This window comes from Microchirus variegatus, assembly GCF_963457635.1.
Source record: "Microchirus variegatus genome assembly, chromosome: 22".
NCBI lineage: Eukaryota > Metazoa > Chordata > Actinopteri > Pleuronectiformes > Soleidae > Microchirus > Microchirus variegatus.
Window position 1 is genome coordinate 11,502,071 of NC_139823.1, and position 22,920 is coordinate 11,524,990.

General features: G+C 41.2%; 1 protein-coding gene and 1 long non-coding RNA gene across 2 annotated transcripts in view; both read left to right on the forward strand.

Moving 5' to 3' along the window:
* Window positions 1-22,920, forward strand: part of thsd7ba (thrombospondin, type I, domain containing 7Ba) — a gene marked incomplete at both ends in the record, with an annotated part of 137,447 nt that overhangs the window by 80,566 nt on the left and 33,961 nt on the right. The window contains 3 exons of the mRNA XM_083908877.1: window positions 7,331-7,518; window positions 18,702-18,968; window positions 20,063-20,241. Of these exons, the coding sequence (XP_083765003.1) occupies window positions 7,331-7,518; window positions 18,702-18,968; window positions 20,063-20,241 (634 nt within the window). The remainder of the gene's footprint in view (window positions 1-7,330; window positions 7,519-18,701; window positions 18,969-20,062; window positions 20,242-22,920) is intronic.
* On the forward strand, window positions 8,478-9,739 carry LOC310943332. Its single transcript, XR_014593115.1, has 3 exons — window positions 8,478-8,691; window positions 9,255-9,360; window positions 9,443-9,739. It is a non-coding gene; the product is annotated as an uncharacterized lncRNA (long non-coding RNA).

The window sequence follows — 22,920 nt, forward strand, 5'->3', positions numbered from 1 at the left end:
TCTCAATTATTTTAATTTAATGACACTGCTCTTCAATGCTAAAGCCCTCATGCAGAGCCCAAAGTTTAATGCAGTCTATATGTATATATATATATATTGGGCACACATAAGAACAGAATAATAGTCTTTCTCTAAGTCACTTGTAGAGTCATTCTTCTGTCTTTTTGTTATCACTTTAACATAAAGTCCACTTACTGTCACCAGTGTTCAATATTGCATTATGTTTCCAGGGGGCCGTAGTTACCCTCTGTGGGAAGGATGTGTCGGCTGGTTTCTACTTCAAATGTTTCTATACCGCTATTCAATTCCATCGATTTTTCTGCTGCCTCATGAAGTCAGACGTTCATCAGTCAGTACGAAACTGTATATTAAAATCCATATTTTATCAGCCCTATATAAACTGTCAACGCTCAACACCGCGGTGGGTGACACAGTCCTGCAGTTCTGCGCTGCACTATGGGGGGATGTAATTATGTGTTTCTGTCCTGTGGCCACAAACAGCCACTGGAAGTGTTTCTCATCCTGCTGCTGCTGACCTTTGCTGTGGTAATAAGCAGCAACGATGTGTCACACTTGAGGCGGATTTTAGAAGTTGAAATAAGCTAAGTTATTGTAACATTGTCGGTTCACTTTTGTCTCTGCCAGTTGGCACGAATCTTCTTCGCCCGTTTACCTGTTTGCACTGACTTTGTTGCGTTCAAATATCACTGAATGCCAGTATTTTCTTGTTTTCAGCGTGAGCGACAGCATGATAACACAGCAGCATATTAAAGCTCACGTCCTCTTTAGAAGCGTTCCTAATGTCCCTTGAGGCAAGCTGTATATTTGTTTCCTTTTCCTTTTAAAAATTGTGAGTTTCAGTCGAAATGTGTAACTCCAGGAAATGGGTAGACACCTTGTGATGATGAAATGTTGAAATAGCTCTTACTGAATAGTACAAACGGCACAAGGGATCACAACTAGTCGACTGCATTCTGATCCCAATGCTCGGGCTTGTAGCATACGGTTAAAATGATCGCCAAGGTTCTCAAACTAGCTCGCAAATGAGTTTGTGGTTTACAAAGCTGTTATGCCTTTCCTCAGAGTAATGTTTATTTCCAAAAAGCTGCATGTTGAACGAATGCTAAGGATTATATATATATATATATACATGCGTTGACCTTGCATGCCAGCGCCTCATTAATAAGTGAAATTAAATGAGAGGTTCTGTGAAGAGGGGTGGTCACGCAGTGGTCCGTACTGCCATCTAATTGCTTGAAGGTTCATGCAGGTTAGATTTGTTGGAAAATAAATTGCCTTCACTTGTGAATGTGAGCATCAATCATTGTTTTTCTATGGCCCCACTCAGACCTGGTATTAAGTGAATACTTCACTGATTTGCATCACTTGTATAGGGGTTGTATTTTTGTGAAATTGTGCTTCCCAAGTTTCCCATGAGTTGAGAAATATCTTCATTAATTTTGTTTTGTTACGTGGCCACCAGTGACACTTGGTCCTGTTGGCGTAACAAAGATGGCGGACACTGTTTACATTATGGGAATGAGGTTACGTCCCCAAGTGTCGACCAAGTGTAATTTCTTTTTCAAAAATACTACCCCTTTTCTAGTAATACAAAGCTAAATCAAAATATGTGAAGTATTCCTTTAACAGGCAGACATATTATCACTTGCGGATAATGCCAAATACGACTGTTCACAACTGGCCTTTTTGGATGAGTGACCCCCTGTGATCAGATCTGGCTTTACATATTTATGTCATGTCTAATCATGAAAAGGAAAATGAAGTTTTTAATAAGACAGACTGTACAGAAGTGGCAAGGAGAGTAGGAAGGAGCTGAGTGAACCAGAGCCCCACTCACGCTGCTGTAATATGAAATAAGATTGTAACCACCAGGTGTCGATCAGAGGTCACCTGATAAAGTTGGCTCTAATGTGTGCTGTCCACATGTGATTGGATTACTGAAGATGGACGTTAACGCCAGGTCTCCTGTGATAGACTCGTCTATCCAGGGTGTAACCTACCTAACATCTACAAATCTACCCCCAACCCATTTGACCCTAACCCTCTGAAGGATAGGGTGTGGGTGGCTACGAGAGATGAATTTTGATTTGATTACAAATCATAGAGAAAATATTCATTTCTAAAATGATTATCCAAAAACAATTTTAAAACTATTAACCATACATCACCATTAACTGAAAACACGGTGCAATGATCCGTAAAATCTTGCAGTAATGCTGTGCATCCTACTGGTATTTTCTTCTATCTAAGCTTCATAAAAAAACAATTGACAACAATAAATAAATATATTGGCTGAGACAGAGCTGCGCTGACTGAAACAGAGAATGAGAGCGAGTCGGACAATATTTACCACTCCGTTTTAAATTGAAAAGAAATTCCTGGCCAGACGGGCACCTGTGACTCGAGACCATGCGGCGTTGTCCTCTTGAAATGAGTAAGAGATGCTGCAGTGGAGAGCGATGTTTCTCCTCAAGGTTTACCAATTAATTATGATAGAAAGATATGAATCCATTTAAACAATATTTACCGCTCTGCTAGTCCTTCAGTAAGTCCTTTAATTAACGTGTTTTTAACTCGGAGACAACTCGGTGGCATCAACGCATGCAAGCAGAGGAAAGTAGATACAGATGGCAATTTTTTTGTTGTCATTGCATCGATTCATAATTGTTCAAGAGCGAGAACAAAAACATGCAACACTGCACATCTGCATGGGGAGATATTTTCACTAAATGGACCAAGTTATAGCGGAAACGAAGCTGTTGCTGATAACTTGAGCTAATGGATTTCACACCACACGTCTTTATTTAGCCCACTTGTCACGAGTGATAGCCATCTTGGCGTGTGATATCGCTCCCTGAATCGGACTGGAACTGTACCGAGAAGATATTCCACTGGATAATGAGTCATGTTGATGATCTTTTGCCGCTGGAGAAATGAAATGTGCCTTAATGGTTACGATAAAGGCAATCCACATTACTCTTCGTTGGGCGTCATATTCACAGAAGAATATTAAACCAGTAATATGTTAGACTTAACAGGAATATTATACATGATGGGAGGAGGATTTATATCGATAAAAAAACCCTAGTGTAATGGGTAATGGTAGATATGAAATGCTGTGGGCTGGATTGATAAAAGATAATGATATTTAAAGAATGTCATTTTATCCGGTCTAGTGTATGCCCTTAAGACTTTTCAAGATTTTCAAAAAAAAAAAAGTGGAGAGAGTGTCGGGCCTCTTCAGAACTTGTCCTTTCAGCTGGGCCTCGAAGATGTTCACCTTTCTAAGTTGCTCTTTTCCATCCATCCATCCATCCATCTTCTACCGCTTATCCGAGGTCGGGTCGCGGGGGTAGCAGCTAGAGCAGACAAGCCCAGACTTCCTTCTCCCCGGCCACTTCATCCAGCTCTTTCGGGGGAATCCCGAGGTGTTCCCAGGCCAACCGAGAGACAGAGTCTCTCCAGCGAGTCCTGGGTCTTCCTGGGTCTCCTCCCTGTGGGACGTGCCCGGAACACCTCACTAGGGGAGGCGTCTAGGAGGCATCCTAACCAGGTGCCCGAGCCACCTCATCTGGCTTCTCTCGATGACTGGTTCCAGAGCGCAAGCTGTGTGTCGAGGTGAGCCCTACTATATCTAGTTGGAACCTCTCAACCTCGCAAACCCAGCTCAGGCTCCTTACCTGTCAGAGAGGTGACGTTCCACGCTTCTGCAACCGGGGATCGGACCGCCAAGGTCCTCGCTTTCGGCTACCACCCAACTCACAATGCACCCGACCTCCGTGGCCCCTTTCACAGGTGGTGAGCCCATGGGAAGGGGGACCCATGTTGCCTCTTCGGGCTGTGCCCCATGGGTGCAGGCCCGACCACCAGACGCTCGCCATCGTGCCCCTCCCCCAGGCCTGGCTCCAGAGGGGGGGCCCGGTGACCCCCTTCCAGGGGATTGAGAATGTGGTCCATTTATGTTATTCTTCATTGGAGGTCTTTGAACCGCTCTGTCAGGTCCCTCACCTAGGATCTGTTTTCCTTGTGTGACCCTACTCGGGCCATATAGCCCTCGACAACTGAGCTCCTAGAATCATTGGGACACACAAACCCCTCCGCCACGTTAAGGTGGCGGCTCCTCGGAGGGGAAGTTGCTCTTCAATTAAAGATTATCTTTGACAGACGACAGTGAGATTGCGTGATAAAAAAGTTTGACGATGTGAAGGGCCACACAAATAAACTTTAGCAACCAGAGGCTGGAATAATTATTGTTAAAAACATGATGGTTTTTAGTTATAAAATCAGAATGGCAGGACTTGCTGTGCTGAGCTCACACGCAGTGACAGAATGGGGTTGTCACTTGTGAAGAAGGTAAAAATAAACAGAGTATACGACTCATTGTAAATGGACAAAACTACTGGAAATGCCAAGACAGAGGTTCACTGTATGATTATTCCCACTGTTGTACTAATTGGACAAATCCTGTATCTCTTAATGATGAAGGAGAATTAAGAGTCACCTTCAGATGTCAGTGTTTAACCTTAACGCTTTTATTTCACTGTGATTCGACTGCACACGTTACATAAAGTCGCATGAATAAAAAAGCCTTTGCGGAGGCCTTGTATGTAAATGAAACTCCCACGCGTTCCCAGCAACCGTTTTTTTTTTCTTTCACAGGGTCAAAATTTCAAAGTCAAATAGAAATCAATAAAATGGATTAGAGACGTGTTTGTTGATCGGTGAATCCTCAAAGATGTTGAGGTGTTGAGCGAAAGGAGGACGAGTTCCTCCCACTGTAACGTTGCGTTCCTTAAATCCCAACGTGTGCGAACAGGGCAGAGCAATGTGTTGGAACATGTTGTCCTGTTTGTGTTTCTGTCTGTGAAGAGTGTGGTACTGAACTGACGATGTCTCAGGGAAACGGTGTCCCCACATTTTTGCTATTTGTCTGCTTTTTTTTCCTCCCCTCCTCCCCTTTTTATTTGACTTCTTTGCTTCAGTCAGTCTGTATTCATAACTGTTTCTGTGGATCCTCATTAAAGTTGCTTCCTGTGTAAGCCGGGGCAAAAGCAGCACTTCCTGATGAATTATTCCTGCAGACATGCCAAGCCAAGTACAGTGCAGACTTAAATATCAAATACGAAAAGCTATTTGTTTCCTACCTTTTTCTTTTAATTTTTATTAATTAATGTGGTTTCATGTGAGCCACATTTTGGTTAATTTTAACATCCTGCCAAAATGATAGTCCCATTTCTTTCCTTTTCAGCTTGTTACTCTGATGCATGAAATACGAGAAGTGATTAATGTTGTTATGTAAAATTGTATCTTGAGAATGGTAACAATAGAAATTGTCTTTTCCCACCACAGGTTCCCTCTGAGTAAATTATTAGATTTTGGAGCACCCTGCTGCATACATTTGCATACTAATGAAAGTCACTTTGACACTAGTATTATGTGCTTACACAAGGTTTTTCTTGACAGATTTTGTGAAGTAGCTTTTATTTGCACTGCTGGTGTGTGTGTTAATAATCCCATGATAGCATGCAATATATGAAGTTTAACCCTTTAAGGTACGCACCACGAAAAAAGCAAAGGAAACATTATTTCTTTGCATGTTTTATTATTTTATTATTTTATTTTATTTACTTATGATAACAATAAGGACAATTAATATATATTAAATTAGACCCTACAGTATTTCAGATACAGGCCTCTACCAAACGGTTGAGACGTCTGTTCATAATAAACCTGGTTTGCATAATTTAATAACAACATTCAGAACAAATCACATTAAGTGTTGGTGAGTTCAGCTTGATGCATTATTCAATGAGATCTAGTGACTTAAAGTGTGGTTGACCAAATGGTTGAGTAGTACCTTAAAGGGTTAAAGGTGATATTGGGGGGAAAAATTAGTTGCCACATAATGTGAGGACCTGACAAGGTGACAATAAAGGACCATAAAGATGTTATGTACATTTCATGTAACGTAGGTTAGCGCGTTCGTTGTGCTAATTTGCATATAGTGGTGTCCCAATTCCTTAGGGAAGCCACTTCCTTCAACGAGGGGAATTTACCATTGAGGGCACTCCAAACCAAGTGGAAATTTTAAGGGGAAGAAATGGGATGGGGCCTAAATATCCACCAACAAATTGTATGAAGGAAAGGGAGAAGGAGAGCGTTGGCTAATCTTGGCTGTTTTGCTCCCCTGTCCTGGAGAAAAGAAAAGAATCTACACCATGATGTGTCTGACCTCAAATTCCTCTCAACTTTCAGCTGTTTATGTTTTAATGCATCACTGCTGCAGACTTCTATAATTGGTTGGACCAGTGGGGGTGGCACAACGGCACAAAACACCAAAGTTTGCGGCCCACTTTGGTGTCTGTGTATACTTGGCTGCACCACTTGGTCATTTTATTATATTTACTTTAAGAAGTTTTTTCATGTAGTAATCTTCAATCAGAAGCAAAGATTCTGGTCTTAATTTGACCCCAAAAAACCTAACGTAACTATGAATATTCAGTATTTGCAGCGTGTCTACTGCCTTACACCTCAACATGCAAGTGACACCACAATTTTCTTAACTTTTCCTCTCGAATAAAATGATGTATTTCCTTCATGACAAAGAGCCGCTGCCTTCCTCCTGCCTGTGACAGATTCCATTTCGCTTACAGAGATATTACAAATTGCAAAAAGAATTTGAACAGGAATATTTTTCTATATGCAAAGTTATCAAAAGTAGCCCGGCTCCACTGAAAGTCAGTCTGGGGGTAATTGAGTGCTACATTAAAGCAGTTAACCCATCATCCATTACTCTCGCACACATCGTCATGCATGGCAGTCGGCACTGGGCTGCGATGCCTTTACTCGTATACCTGTTCGTTGATTACACAGTGTATACATCATTCTGTCAGACCCGATTCACATTGATGTTGATCTGTTTTATTATGAATGTCTTGTTTCATTCAATAAATCACAGTTATCTTGAGAAGCTTGATAAAGGTGTTGTGTTTGAAGGTTGAATTAGCATTTCAATAGATCATAACATGAAAGCGGGGCTTTTCTTTTGTACCGATGACTTATGACATGACTGGACTGCAGAAGCATTTCTGAGGCCTTTCACTCCGACATTAAACCGAATACGAGAGTGACCTCATACTTACATCAGCATTATAGAATTGCAATGTGCTGAGAAAAGGCCATTAAAAATACATGTTTGACAACAATAACAACAGAATGTCAACTTGCAGTGCAGTGTGATTTTTCACGGGTGCTTGGTTCGTATAAGTGGAGTGACATTCATATCTCCCTCTATGTTTGCAGGACTCAGCTGTGTCGAGGAGAGCGGCGGAGAGTTAGCCAATATGACAGAGTGCCTGCGATGGGCTGGCCCCTTGCCCCCTCAGTTTAGAGAATGTCGGGTGTCTTGCAAGGATGACTGCACCCTAACGACATGGTCCAAGTTCTCCGGCTGTACAGGATGTGGCGCTTCCGCGAGTCGCAGGCGCTCGCTCACAGGTAAAGGCTCTACCTTTTATTCATATAAACAACATCACTCGAGGCTCTTCTGCATGCTGGAGACCGTGTCGGTGCCTCGAAAGCAAACCATTTCCACATATTCTGCTCCTGTGCATCACTGAGACTTTATATTTGGGTGTCAAACACTTATTTCGGATCCTAAGTGCTTCTAGCAGGAAACGCTACAAAAAACCAGGAAAACCTACTGTAGAGGAATGGATTGACGTAATCTATGAGATTTTTAAGATGGAAAGGATTACCTTTGCTTTGAGAACAGGGAACCTTTTTTGAAAAGATGGGAAAGATGGATAACCTATGTCACACCAATGCCATCATTTGTCGAAAAGTGGATTTTTGTGTCCTTTATATTACCTCGGTAGTGAGCTCTACACATCATTGAGGTTTAGACCGACAGTTTTGTTTATTAAGTTCTTGATCTTATTTTACTATATTTAAAAACATTTATTTGTGTATTTTACTGGATGGGTGAATACCCAATGGGCGATTTTACACTGCTTATAGAGTCGATACTTGACCGTGCACTACAATTGTATATCTGCAGTTGGCTAAATGTGAAGTAAGATATCACTATACTGTCTGTATGGACCTGAAAATCCTAATAATAATAATAATAATAATAATAAAAAACATCACTCGAAGGCAGTGGGTACACCTCTGGACTGTCCTCTTATGGCGCTTTTCCACCGGCCCGACTTTAAACGGCACTACACTACACGACACGGTTTAGCGAGTGTTTCCACTAGCGTAGTACCTGGAACTCGGCACTATTTTTAGTACCTGCGGTGGTGAGGTTCCATTCAGTGGTGCCGGTACTATGCGCAGGTACTATGCGCTGATTGGTCAAAACTGCCGGTAACTGATTGGCCAGAAGTGTCGTCACTGGGTGCGTCATGAGCGCGACATAAAATACAGGATGCAGGAGTCTATTTCACCATTTTTCAAAAAATAGTAGCGCGCAAATACTTGGACATGGCGACTCTGCATAAGAACACTCCATGGTCCAACGACGAGGTCCAGACTGTCCTGTGTTTAGTCGGAGACGACAAAATACAGAGAGCTGGACGGAGCCGCCCGTAACGAGCAGGTCTTGCCGGGAGTCGATGTCCGCTCACGGCGTACACAGCAACTCCAATAACTCTGCACACGCCAACGGTAAGTTTTTTATTTTCAGCCTAAGAGCAACGTTTAACTACTGCTGAGAATAAACTCGCTTAAACAAGACATTATAAAAGTAACATCATGTGTGTCGGTAATCTCTGTCCGTCTGTTTACACGAGACAACGTAGTTGGCTAGCTAGTTAGCAATGTCGCTATTAGGTGCTCAACCTACAACAAAACATTACGTAAACCTGTAAAAGAAACCAGATTTGTACAAGTCATGAATTAGACTTACTACCGTGTAACGTTTTGTCTTTGCGTGTTAAAACAGACTAGACCAGAATATACAGTATGGGTTCTATATTTACATTATAGACAGAGAATGAGCATCGGATATTATATGTCTATATTACACTTTTGCAAAAAGACAGTATATTGCACATGGGATGAGGAGCCTGGTTATATGTTGTCTACTGAGAGCTAACAGCTGCAGGGAGGAATAAAGGATAATAATAATGATAAAGCTCCTTCATTTAGGGTGTTTCAGTCTGTGGCTGAATATATATATATTGTTATGCGTGTAATTACAGCGTATGTATACACTTCTTTTGTTCAAGAATCCCATTCCATATGTGAGGAGTGTTCATCCACCCCAGCAGAGCCATCAGCTGCTTCGTTATCGGGGGCACCAACTTCGCCACAGACCACAGATCTGTGCAACTGGTAAGAAATAATAAACATGATTTACAGCATTTGTGTATTTCCTTAATGGTTTGATTAATAACCCCTTTTCTCTTCTCTATAGTGTTATGTAGGGAAGAGAAAAAGAAGCACACAGCTGTCCTCGCAGAGCTTCAGGTGGAAGATGTTCAGTAGCAGAAGTGGAACCGGACACAACGTAACCGCCACACCACGGGAGTGCTGCGTTCAACCACGCATTCCTTTGAGTGATTGGGCAGCTTGTCCAGGCAATAGGTGGCAGGAGCATGTGACCTATTTCCTCCCTCCTGTCCTAGGACTCCACCACCTATGTACAGTTTATTTGATTTGCTGTGCAATTTAACTTTGGTTTGCTGTGTTTTTTTGTTTGAATAAACAACAATGTGACTTATGTGATTACGTCATGCGTATTTCTTTTCTTTTAATTGTGGCAGCCTTTACAAACAAAACGTATACAGACAAAAGGAGACATCTCTGCAGAAAGTACAAACTTTTATTTGTAATTCAGTGAAAAACAGTACAATAATAAAGCATTTTACAAATTCACAACAAGTGACACATCAGGCCCTCACCTACATCTCTGCCCTCCTCTACACCCTGTGCCACTGCCACCACAGGTTCAACCACTGTAGCTGCTGTGTGTGCATCTCATTCAGTGTCATAGGTCTCACCATGATTTTCACACAGGTTATGCAGAGCACAGCAGGTCACCACCATGGATTTCACCAGCTGGACACCACAGTCATTCCTTTTCAGGAGTGACAGAACCATCTGAAACACACAGGCAGCATGCTTACATTAATACCAGAATACCAAAAATAGAGATTGCTTTCGGTCATTACTACGCTGTACAATTGTACAGTACTATGTAGAAGTCTGAGGCCACCATTAGATTGTTGCTATAATGACAATAGAGGAATCATTATTTCTATTTCACTTTACTGGAACACAATCAGAATATATGTATGCAGTTTTTTGTTGTTTTAAAAAAAACATCCTCTACAGGTGTCCAGTATTTAGTGTGATCTACCCTTACACTTGAACAATAACACAACTCTGTTAATACTCGAGTGGAACCTTAATTAATGTTTCTGGTTCAAGACATGCGTGAGTATTACATACTCAAAAAAACAACATCGTTTCTGCACAGTACTGTATATGAGCTAGTTAGCGATAGCAACTATATTTAGCTTACCCTCACTCGTCGTCTCGTAACATCTCATCTTCAGTTTCATGATGTATGACTTCCCAAACTTCTCTGTACTCCTCCACAATATTTCTTCTTGCCGCCTGTAGCTTTTTCTGGCGATCTTCTCTTCTGTGTGTGAACAAATGCCACAGACCGAGCAACAGAACGAGTCCACGTCCGTCATTGTTTATGTGCGTGTGTGTCTCGCGTATAAGACGTCATAGCAGTTTCGCGCAGCCGGGTTGCAGCCGTGTTGTGATAACCACGCCCACGTTGAGAAGGTACGTTCTCTGTAGTGGAAACACAACTAAACCGTGCCGTTTCGTGTCGTGTCGCTCAGTGCCGTGTAGCCCGGAGCTAGTGGAAAAGCGCCATTAGCTCTCCTGACATCCTCTCATTGATTGGATCCTCAGGATTGTTGCCGTTACATCTTAATGTGCTGAAAAGTCCCTGAGCTTAAAAGAAAATCCAGCTTCCCCCCCCCCCCCAGCCCTGATACTGTAACTTGTGCAGTGTCCCCGTAGTGTTATATTATGTCTAAATGAGCTCTGTGGATGTGTGTAATCTGTTATTTCAACGCAGATGGCAAAATCTGAATTACATGCTGTGGTTGCAGACCAGGCTGGATGCTATCTGTCTTCATGAATATTTGAACTCATGCTAGAGGGGTCGTAGTAAACATACCCTGTCTCCTTCTATAATGCTTTTAGAATCTGAGATCTTGAAATCAGCCGTTGCTCAGCGGTGGATGAACAATTTGTGCACGTGTTCACTGTGTTCCAATGGTCGTGATAAGTCAGTATTTTTGACTCTTTTATGCCGACCCACCTAGGTATTTTTAATCCGAATAGCATGGGGTTAAACAAGTTGGCAGTTTACCAAGGCCTCAGCTTAGATAATCCATGAGAAATATTACACATCTAAGTCACTTGAAGACCCGAAGAGTTGCTACACAGGACAGTGTTTGATAGTAGACTATGTCTCTAAGATTTTCTATATGTGGAGAGGGAAAAAAACGATCACACTGCTAAGTAGTGTAAATGTTTGCTCACCACATTAGCCCTGTTGCAAATACACAGAAATAGGTGCCGCGACTGTGAGCGTACACAACGCGGGGACTATAATTTGCCTAGTTTACACAATGAAAGATGTTTGCCGAGTCCTGGATATGTAATTTTTCTGTTGGCATAATTTAACAACCTGCCTCCCAATCATGCACTTACTCCCCATTATGACGATGTGTGCAAATTGAGGGCATGAAAAGAGTAAGAGGTGTAATATGAGCAGCCACACCTCGGCACTCTTCCTCCTCTCCTCTCCACTACACACACACAGAATGAGTCACTCGACTCACCAAAATCATTGGATTTGAACTGTAATACTCAGACTTCACCTCCTGAATTTACATTTATTCTCTCTGGTTCTGCTGCTGCGTCTAATGTATGAGCAAGAACATACAGTAAAAGTGACTTTCAGTCTTATGGCAACATGGGAGGGAATTCCCACAGTCTAAACATATGCAGATTAGGTGACCCAGTGATTCTGATGATATTGCAGTGCCCTACAAAAACTGTAGCCTTCTTTATATGTCGCTATATGCTCTATGTTCCAAGCTGACCATAAGCAATAATAAAAAACACACTGCCAGTTATTCTCCTAACAGATCCAGATTTGACCCCTTCTTCACCCTGCACTGTTTATGAGGTTCACAATATTTATTGGTACAACCTGGTAACGGAGCGGTAAGAGGTTGAACGTTGCTTTTCCCATGATGCTTTGTTGTATCACTCGTGCTAAAGCTGAGCTCCCCCTCTACAGTGAAGTGAACTGTATATACGAGTTTGTTCAAGCTCCAGTGACATTCACTGTCTGTCATTGTGGTCCTTGGCACGTGGTTTGCATCTTTAAAAACACTTTCAAATATAATCTACAGTATAACCTCGAACTCCATGGTTCTCCCGAGTGAGGGTACGTGAGCGTTCTCTGGTGGTACTTGGAGGAAAATGTTGTTGTGAAGTTATATGTGAGGAAGAGGACGATGATGATAGAGCAAATAACGTTATTGGGAATAAATCAGTCTATAGCTGACTTTGCTCGACCCATTTACACCACGGTATTTTAACGCTGGCGATGATGGTCTTACTTGGAGAGCTCAATGTTTTCTCAGGTGGTACTTGGTATAAAAAAAAAAAGTTTGAGAACCACTGCTGAGGATGCCAGTCTTCTGCTTTAATTCTTCTGCTGTAATTATGCAGATAACAGTTAATACTGAGAATATTATGTGTTATGTGCTTTATCCAACTGGAAACTGTAAAAATCTTTTGTTGGATTTGCCTAAGTGACATTTTTGTTGCTATGGACTTTGGTGTAGGAGAAGCAGTGGCTTACATATTTCAGCATCCAGCTAGAAAAAGCTGTCCAAGAGTGAAATAAAGAAGTAAACAGATATAATATACACTAATATACCCTTGCAGCTATCAGTGCTCGAACAAGCATGTGCGTATCCATCCCCCCAAAAACCTGACTTGGGCTGCAGAAAAATGTTCAATAAGTGGCAGGATAAACATTTGACTCTCTTGTTTATTGGCAAGAATAGCATCAATACTTTTGTCGAATGAGTATCTACACACTGAGTGCTGTCGATGACGTCTGTCACAGTTCAGAGGGCAGTGTTTGTGTGTAAGAGCTTAACTGTGGAAAAATATTTTTGGTACATGACTAAATGCTATTACTGAGCTATTCACAAAGGGATTAGGGGGATTAGGCTTTTTTAACGAGCTCATGTGTGTCATTTCAACCTGGTTTATAGAAACAGTGCAGTTCTAATGGTCAGCTTATCTGCAGCTTAATTCACAACTTCACTCTTGCACTTGCCAACATGACCAACAGAGGCCGCCAGAGGCTTGTTGCATGAATGGGTTGAAGTCTGATCAGACCCAAAAAAATCAAGCCCGACCCGAGCCTGTGCACGTTGTGTCCGAGCCCGGACCGGCCCAACACATTAACTGTAATTAAGAGCCCAATTTAAACCTGACAATTTTTTAATACGTGAGCCATAAATGTACACGTATGTCCACATCCTCCCCACAGCGGGAGCTTGTTGTACCTGCTGCCACAGTCTAATTTACAACAACAACAACAGAGCCGCTGAGATCCGCTTCCATGATCTCATATGTCGCTAATGATGATACGCTTCCTGGTTTTCAAATGATGCGTTCACGGCCGCAGGTTTTTACACCTTCACACAATACGACGTGCTATAACATACCACACGAACACGACAAGGGAGAAAAAACACGAATGCTTGATCAAGGGCCCGACCCAGCCCGAGGATAGTGGTGGGAAATCAAGAATCAAATTTAGTTGTATTCCATGTTTTTATATTTAATTGTGAAGTCCATTGTAATCATGTAATTCTGTGGTTAATGTCATCAATGCTTCATTCATTGATTTTATAATGAATGATTTAAATCCATTCCAAAAAATCCACTCAAACTTCAAAGTAAGATGGAGGGGAAAAAAGCCAGCTGAGAGTGGGTAGTAGTATACTTTAGGATTTATTATACTCCCATTTCACAGTACATGGATTTAACATCAGGCAATATACGATAGGAGAGTTGGACTGCAATAGAATCGAGACTTGCTCTTTTATGACATGATTCCAAAATGTTTTATTGATTTCTGTGTATTGTGAGATATAGATATCGTAGCTTGCAAAATAAGAAAATGTGTGCATCGATATTGAGTCTAATTGTATTTCAAATTGTCCCGTCAACCACATTGGCACACATGAAAGTCTTGTTGTGTACCATGTGTTTGTGATAATACAATATGTAACTTTGTCATTGTTTGGACACTTTTTCAGTTGGCCTTGAAAAAGTTTTTCATTTGGCCTTGAAAACGTTTTCATTTGGCCGTATAGAGTTCAATTTTCGCGCCCACTCAGTCGTTTCCTCGCCTCTTTACGGTAAAATTGACTGAACTCCAGACTGTGGCCAATCATCTAGACAAGTGGAAAAAATAAGGTTCATGTTCACATTTCTCTGGAGAGTTAAAATTCTCCAGCTATTGGCATCTTTTTCAAGGAAATCCATCCATGGCCTTGTCATCTCGCAAGTTATACGTTTGTAACTTGACTTTGTATTGTTTTAAAACAGGAACTGTAGAGGTCAGGGTGAAGTGTACCACTTCACACAGCTTCTCTCCAAACTCAGCATCTATTTTTTTGTTGTTTTTAAGCCCTTGAAAAGTAAGCACTATCATCTGCACAAACAGTGCTCTTATGACCACGCACCTCAGTGTAGATGCAGATAGAAAAAAAGACCACTGGGCTTTAAAGGGACAAAGAATAGTGCAGTGTCATGGCTGCTAATGGAGCATCAGCACAACAAACCCAATACACTTTAGTGTGAAAAACAGGTCACATATTACAGAGCCAAATGTAGATTCCTCCATGTATCCGAGTGCCAATGTTGTGCTATTGCAAGTAATGTAGTTGTCAGCGTTTAGTGATGTTGCTTTCACACTCTTCAATCAACCACCAGCAGTTGTGTAGATTGAACAGATTGTCTGTGGATTGCAGTGTGACAGCAGTGAGTTCACACTCGTGAGAAATGTTTGCAATCAGACACCACTTCAGAAACAGATGGGCTGTCACTTGGCACACAGGAGGATGAGGACACCCAGGATCCATGAAACAAATACGGGTGCATGAGTATAGGAATGCACTCACCAGGCTTCCTGTGTGTGTGTGAGGAGTGCGTGTGTGAGAGGAGTGTGCTTGAATCGCTCTCCATCTTGCTCAGGTCAAGGAATTGACAAAACAAGATTTTTTAATTTACTGCGACTGAGTATTAGGGCCAAACTGAATAGAAAAAAATATTTAAAATTTCCAGAATAAAGTCGTAATATTATGAGAATAAAGTCGTAATATTAAAAAAGTCAGAATATTACGAGAAAAAAGTTGTAATATAAGCATATAAGTTATAATATATGAGCAATTTCAAAAGGTTCCTCGCCACATTTGTGTGCGAGGCCCCTAATTATGAGAATAAAGTTGTAATATTTTGAGAATAAAGTTGTAATATTAAGAAAGTCAGAATTTTAAGAGAAAAAAGTTGGAATATTATGAGAATGAAGTTGTAATGTTTAAAAAATCTGAATATTACAAGAAAAAAAGTTTTGATATTATGAGAATAAAGTCGTAATACTAAAAAAAATCAGAATATTACGAGAAAAAAGTTGCAATATTATGAGAATAAAATCATAATATTAAAAAAGTAATAATGAGAACAAGAATAAACTAATTTCATCCTCCACAAAAGAAATGATTTCCTCCAAGCCCGTGAGATTCTTTCTTCAAAACAGACTCAATCTTTTCAAAGTCCTGTTTTGAAACGCTGACAATAATGTGTTGCTGAGTGCCAAAAGATGAAGTATTTCCTTTATTTGAAAAGCCCAAATCAAAATATAGCTTCACAAACCGGTCCATGTTCCTCATCTTGAAGCAGGTTGCAGAGGTCGCCAATCTATCGCACTGCCAACATAATATAGAGAATAAACAACCACTCGCTCTCACATTCACCCCTACCGGGGAATTTCGAGTGTCCAGTTGACCTCTGCATGTTTGGGAGGAAACCGAGAAAACCCACGCACACACAGTTCCTGACCGTGTTCTGGTTTCTCTCCTCTGTGGCAATAGAATGACTATCTGGTTTGTGCATTAAGTGAGATATTTTTAGGATTCTGGAGCAACATTTTTTTGAGTGAACTGTCTGTTTAATCGAGACAATAATTGATAATGAAAACAATCCTTGGTTGCAGCCAGAGTTCTGTATAGACTCAGAAGATTAGCTGTTGTAGCACTTTACTTCATTTCATTGTTGCCAGCTGTAGATTTTAATTACCGAACTGTGAATACTGTAAATAGCTGTAATAATAACACACGGCAGGTTGAAATGTTGACGTTGACTTTAATGATAATCGAGTTCATCAAAGTTATTATACTTCATGCTCTATTTTCTCTCTCGCCCGTTGTTTGATCCTAATGAATCTGACGAGTCGAGGTGTTCATGCTGTTTCAATGGCATTTCCATCGTGTCAAGAAAATATCACTATATTGTGATGAAATATTCATCTACAGTCAGTTAGATTTCTGCACGACGCTCTAATAAAAGACACAAAATAATGGACTGTAACGCTATTGCGTCAATTACAGCAGGGCGTTTATAGCTGCTGACACCAGACCAGCGTATCTGTCTCATGTCTCATGAATAAGACGGTCAATCACGAGAGAGAGAGAGTAAATGGACAGCTTGACAGGTTGCATCTGTTACTCATTAAAAGTGATAGTGTCTGCCTTTGAGCCACGACGTTGTGTTCCTGCTCATGCTACAATATTAGTATTTATCAAATATATAGCACGGTAGTGCGACTAATTATTTCATACATATTGTGACATATATTGAGCTTACATAAATTCATAGCTTGAAATAACACATTAGACAGAAGATGTGGAGCTAGATTTGACAGGGTAAAAACATGAAACATAAATGAACTCCATATATGAATCATGTTTAAATTTTTCATAAGCCTTTTAGTGCCAACATCTGCTTTAATTCACGTGTCTGTTGTGATTTTTAAGGTCGTCTAAACCAAATAATATGTTGCAGCACAGAGACGATGGCTTCCCAAAAAGCTTCCTGGGAAATATATTGAATTAAGTAACATAAAATGAGATGAAGTAGACTGAAGGAAATTGGATGTACGAAGAAAAAAAAAACAAATTAACAAAACAAGACCTGAAATGAACATCTGCGACAAATGGTAGGTTAGTCGACACAGCTTTACGTTGTTTGCCCGTTTCTCCACGATTGTCAGCCCCTTGAATCAAAGACAGTCTATTCCACATTGATCGGTAATAATAAACTCCAGCCACTGTCTGCTGGTGAGGAGTCCGGGACAAAATAAAACAGAACTTTGTTTCTCTGTCGCCTCATTGGGAGCTGCACGGTATATTAATGTACGCATAAAAACAGTGCATGTGGACACAAACATTAAATTGAGTTGCATAATAACGAGATACACACATAATTAAATGTCTCTACGTTGCGTAGAAGAACAAAAAGGCAGTTGTAACCTTCAGTTACTTAGATTTGCGGGAACAGCACAGGCATTAAGTGTGCACCAAAATCAATAAATATATAAACTTTAATATTACTATAACATTTGGCCATAATCATTCCCTCTCGAGTGCATTTTACACAAGGAAAATAGTTTCATTGCCACTGCTCATGGAGCAGTTTTGACTGATTGGCTGTTTATTTGTCACCATAGAAATAAAGTAAAGCTATTTTAACGTTATTTTTTTTAGTCATTATTATTCCCTCATTGTCTTGGAACAACTATATGTGACGCACGTGCCTTAGAAGTGAGATGATGTGTCATTTGTGCTTCTGCTCTCATATTTGATGTCTTCATTAATGTACAATTAGGTTTCATCAACATGTGATTGTATGATACAGTATTTTTTACTGTGGGCTGTAGTCGTTTCCTCATTTCTACACTGTATGTTACCGGGGGGGCTTCGAATGTGAGGGGATGAATGATGAAATAACAAGCCTTTAGTTTATAAACCAGAGCAGTGCCGCGAGTTGTTGACGGTCAAGACCGTTTCTATAATTTATGCAAGCAATTGCAACAGTGTTCTTACCAGCCAAGAATCCTGAAAAAAAATCCTGTTTTTTTATTGGATGTCGTGTTTGTGAGCATTTGAGGAACATTTCCACAGCGAGATGGTGATTTCGGGATGCTGATGCGTGTTTCACGTGGAGAAATCAATGCTTAAACAAACAAATACAATCCAGGATGTTGCATGTGGATTATGTGACACTAATAAGCTATAAGCAGTTTAGAGCTGCTAATGAACTTTTCTCACCTCGTGGCGCTTGCGGGATGTGAATAATCATGAATAAATTCGCAAAATGAGTCGGTGTAATGTCCTCTTTTATTTATATTTGATTGGAGCTCCTTATCGTCATAACAATAAAAGTGTATTGGCATTCAGCAGCTCAGCGTCCACTGCAACATGGGGGAGGGGAAAGTTTCACACACTGAATGCGTAATAACTTTATGCTTTGTCCCTCTTCTGTCTCAGGTCGCAGCAAAAAGAGGGAGCATTGCTTGAACGAGGGGTTGTATCCGCTGGAGGAAACAGAGGCTTGTCCTTGTGATGAGTTTTTGTCCCAGCCCTACGGCAACTGGTCTGCTTGTGTCCTCCCTGATCCGTCTGTCTCCGGCTTCATGCAAGGCTGGATGAGCCAGCGGGAGGTAAAGGAGTGTGGCCAAGGTCTGCGCTACAGAGCCGTGGCTTGCATTAGCCAGCAGGGACACCTGGTCGACCCTACGCTCTGCACAGACTCAGGTAGAATTTGCAGACATCTTTCTTTTCTGCCCCAAACATGTATGTGCTAATGCTTTGGCAATTTTATAGTGAAATGGATTCTTTTAAATGTGGTTTGCTTTAAGAAATCAAGGGGGATTGACAGTGGTCGGACATATACATAAATGTACATGTCCATATATGATATTTTGGTATGATAACCGATCCTAAGTGGTAGCGTTGTGACAGTTATCAGCACATGACCAACTTTAACCACCCCATACAGAAAATTAGGTCTGTAATCAACCAAAGAAACTCTTGGCCCTGAAATTTCGACTAAAAATCGACTAATCGGGGGAGCTTTACGGTGTGCGGCTAATCTGTCTGTCTCTCATTAGCCACGGCGACAACAAACCACTGGGCTGGACTAAACTAAAATAGTGGAAAACAAGGGGGGTGTTCTCTGAAGACACGCTGTTACCTGTGAAATACAGGTAAAACACCCCCATTAGCACTTGGTACTTTCCTCCTAATGAAATTCACCATAAAAAAAAAATCAGAATTAAAAAAAGAAAAAAATGCAGTTGACCAAGCTGAATTTTGGTCGCCTAAACTGTCATCTTCTTTTATCGCATTGTGACATGTAGGAACAACACTTAAACAAATAGACAGATGCCTTTTATATAGCAAATTTGCAACAGCTTTATTGTTCAGGCTAAAGAAACTTAACCAATGTTTACTGGTACATCATCATACTGATGGAGGAGCAGTTGCAGGATAATTCTTCAGCTGGTGGTTATGTGCTGCCACCGTCTTAATTGTCTTTATAGTTCCGTCTACTGAGAAAGGAAATTGGATAAATACGGTGATAATGAAGTTATCCAAGACGGCAAAGAAACAAAAGGCATTATACAGTGTGAAAACTCTTTCACCGAGCCATGTTGGCACCATGTAGGAGCGAGACGGTCATTAGTCAGATCATTAGCTCTCTGTGTCACAGTGAGTGAGACGGCGGTCTGGTGAAGTGTTGGCCAGTGGCGTGTCTGTCTGACGTTATTAATGCGAGTCAAACTGCAGGCGCTGATGGAGTCTTAAATCAGACCTCTCCTTCTTGTCTGTCCAATGTCCAATTTCAGGCTACGTGGTGGAGATTTGCCACATTCCCTGCCCGCTAGACTGTAAGCTCAGCGACTGGTCACCGTGGTCGGCCTGCAGTGCGTCCTGTAACAGTGGGCTCAAAATCAGGTCCAAGTGGCTCAGAGAGAAAGCTTTTAATGGTGGACGTCCATGCCCCAAGCTGGATCTGAAAAACCAGGTAAGGCCCACACCGGTGGCTTTTTTAAAAATAAACAACCACCTCTACAGCTCAAGAGGGAAACAAATAATGGAAGGTAATTGTTTTCAGAGTCTTTATCAGTTTGTTTTAAAGTGAAATACTTCCTGTATACAGTTTATAAACAGTAGAATAATATATTTCAATTTTTATAGCGAGACAAAGGAGCAAATACAGCACTCATGTCCTAGCTCATCATTTATCTCCGTTGTTCTCGAGTCAAGAATGCAGAATAGCGCAATCTATATTCTGTTTACCGCTCAGTACATGTAGTCGGTTTTGCCGCTTTCTGAAATGAGAATTAGTTTGCTGAATGTTAATCGTGTCCATTCTGCACTGTGCTCTCACAGACATACAGAATTGTCTTATTAGTAAGATGCATGCAGACGTTTTATGCATCTTAATGATTCTTTTTCCTCGTCTTGAGTTTGCTTTTGGAATATATTTACCTCTACCCCTGGATGTGGGGTCATCATTTCAAGAGACTCTTTTTTTTATGAATGCTGTCGGGTATGCTTGAATGGGTTTGAAAGGACACTTTGGTTAGTAGAGGTCAGTATGGAGATGAGGTGAGATTGTGTGAAAGGTAGTCCACCGCGCTTGAGTGGACATTTGTGTACAGATGGTTAACTGCCCACTAACAAGCTCTATATGGCCCCTGTTGTAATGCTCTCTAATATCCCTCGCCAGTGAAACTGGAGCTCTCTCTGCCTTTGTGGCTTCATCCTGAGGGTGGACTATAAGGTGTATTATTAATATTATCGTATTGGCCGTTCAAAGTGAAGTACATCTGTGGGCGTAAAAGATGCTACGACCTCTTCTGTATTTCAATAGCAGGTCAGGTTACTCATCGACATGGTCTGTAAAAGCAGCTTTTGTCTTAAGGCGGTGTATCTTGCTCTGCTCTGCTGTCATATTTGCATTTTTTCTTCTCAGTAATCCATGATGTGTCTTCTAGGTATGTACTATAGGACTCGCTGTATCTTAAAGGCTGAGCCATCTGTCCAACAAACGCTGGCTCTCTTATCACCCACTTTGAACTACTCTCTGTAGCCAAAGTCTGGCCTCACTTCCACCGGCAGATGTTTGCCCTCAAGCTGCGACCAGAAGTGACTGGCTTGACAGAGATTAAATGTACAGTGCACCACAACTCATCCTCTCCTCACATGGTTGAGTGAGCATGAGACGGAGACGGAGAGAGAGAGAGAGGCAGGCTACGGAAAAACCAGACCACGTTGTTGAGTGGAACAGGAAATGAACTGTAAAGTAAACTTAAAGCTCCCATAGCGTGGTCCTGTCGCACATATATGTGAGTGATGGAGGTCTACTTACATACATTAACTTGTTTTTATGGTCAAAAACCTCCTAGTTGCTGTAAATGAGTTGATGGAAATCTCTCCTTACTGAAACTCTCCTCAGCCACGATATTTCAGACTGAAATCTCACACCCAGAAGACAGACTGTGTTGTGATTGGCCAGCCAGCGTAGAGCCTTCCCAACTCTCTTATGATTGGCCAATACCCGGAAGTGAGGTAATTAGCACACCAGCTCTCAGAAGCGCAGCTCCCCCTTCTGGAACGGTGGATGCACTGCTAGCTACTCATTATCAAAACATTGTTTTTGACAGTGTTTAAAAATAGCTTTGACACGACTCCCCGCCACAGTCCCTTTTATGACTTTGACCCGGAGTCGGACCCAGAGTCAGAAGACACTGTCGCTCGTGAAACACCTCCACAACGGTTCTTCTTCTTCTGCGGTTCAATGTACGCAACCGGATGTGCCCGGACTAGTGCCCGGACCTGGAGGATCCGCTGTTCGGGAGAAATGCTGTTTACGTAACCGGACCGGGTTTTTTCAGAGATCTCGCTGAGCCCGAGATTACAATAAAACACAGCGTTCTCAGCAGTGGCTGAACTGTTTGTTTTGAACCTCCAGGGCTCCATAAACTAGGTAATGTCGCAGATACACACTTAAAATAATTGGTACTTCCGGTCTAGGTCTGCTTTAACATGTGTTGAGGAGCACTTTCAAAACTTTCATCGAGGTAAAACGTGATCAAGGCTAAGTTGTAATAATGATTAATAATTTACACCCCACTGACAATCTAACATGGTGGATTTATTTTCCAACTCACAGACTTGTTTCCCGTCATTTTTGTTTGTATTGAGAGTGATGTGATGCTTTGTAAAAAAGTAAAAAAAAAAAAAGCTTGGAAATAATTTATACGGCAGCTTAGGGTTTAGACACACTGCAGTGCCAGATGCTCTTTCTTTATCTCCATGTTTCCATGATAAACCATTGTGAAGCTATTTTTTTCAGTCATGTACAGAATTAGGCTTAATCCTCGAAATGTAAGCAGAGCAATTCTGCATGTAACAGTTTATCGGTCTCAGCTCTCAGTCTATAGTCTCCACTAACTCCTGAAGATAGAGTTTGAGGTTCTAAAATAGTCTTAAAGGGTTTTTATTTACACAGGCAAAAAAGAAGAAAGAATAAATAAAAACCTGCTTTTTTTCAAACTCTTAAATCAAGATCTATCATTTTGTGGAATATCAAACTTATCCTATTTCCATGAATATAACATATTTAAACTAAACTGGTGGTCTCCCTCAAATGTGTTATCTTAACTCTCAGAATGCACTGCCTTATATGAATAAATTG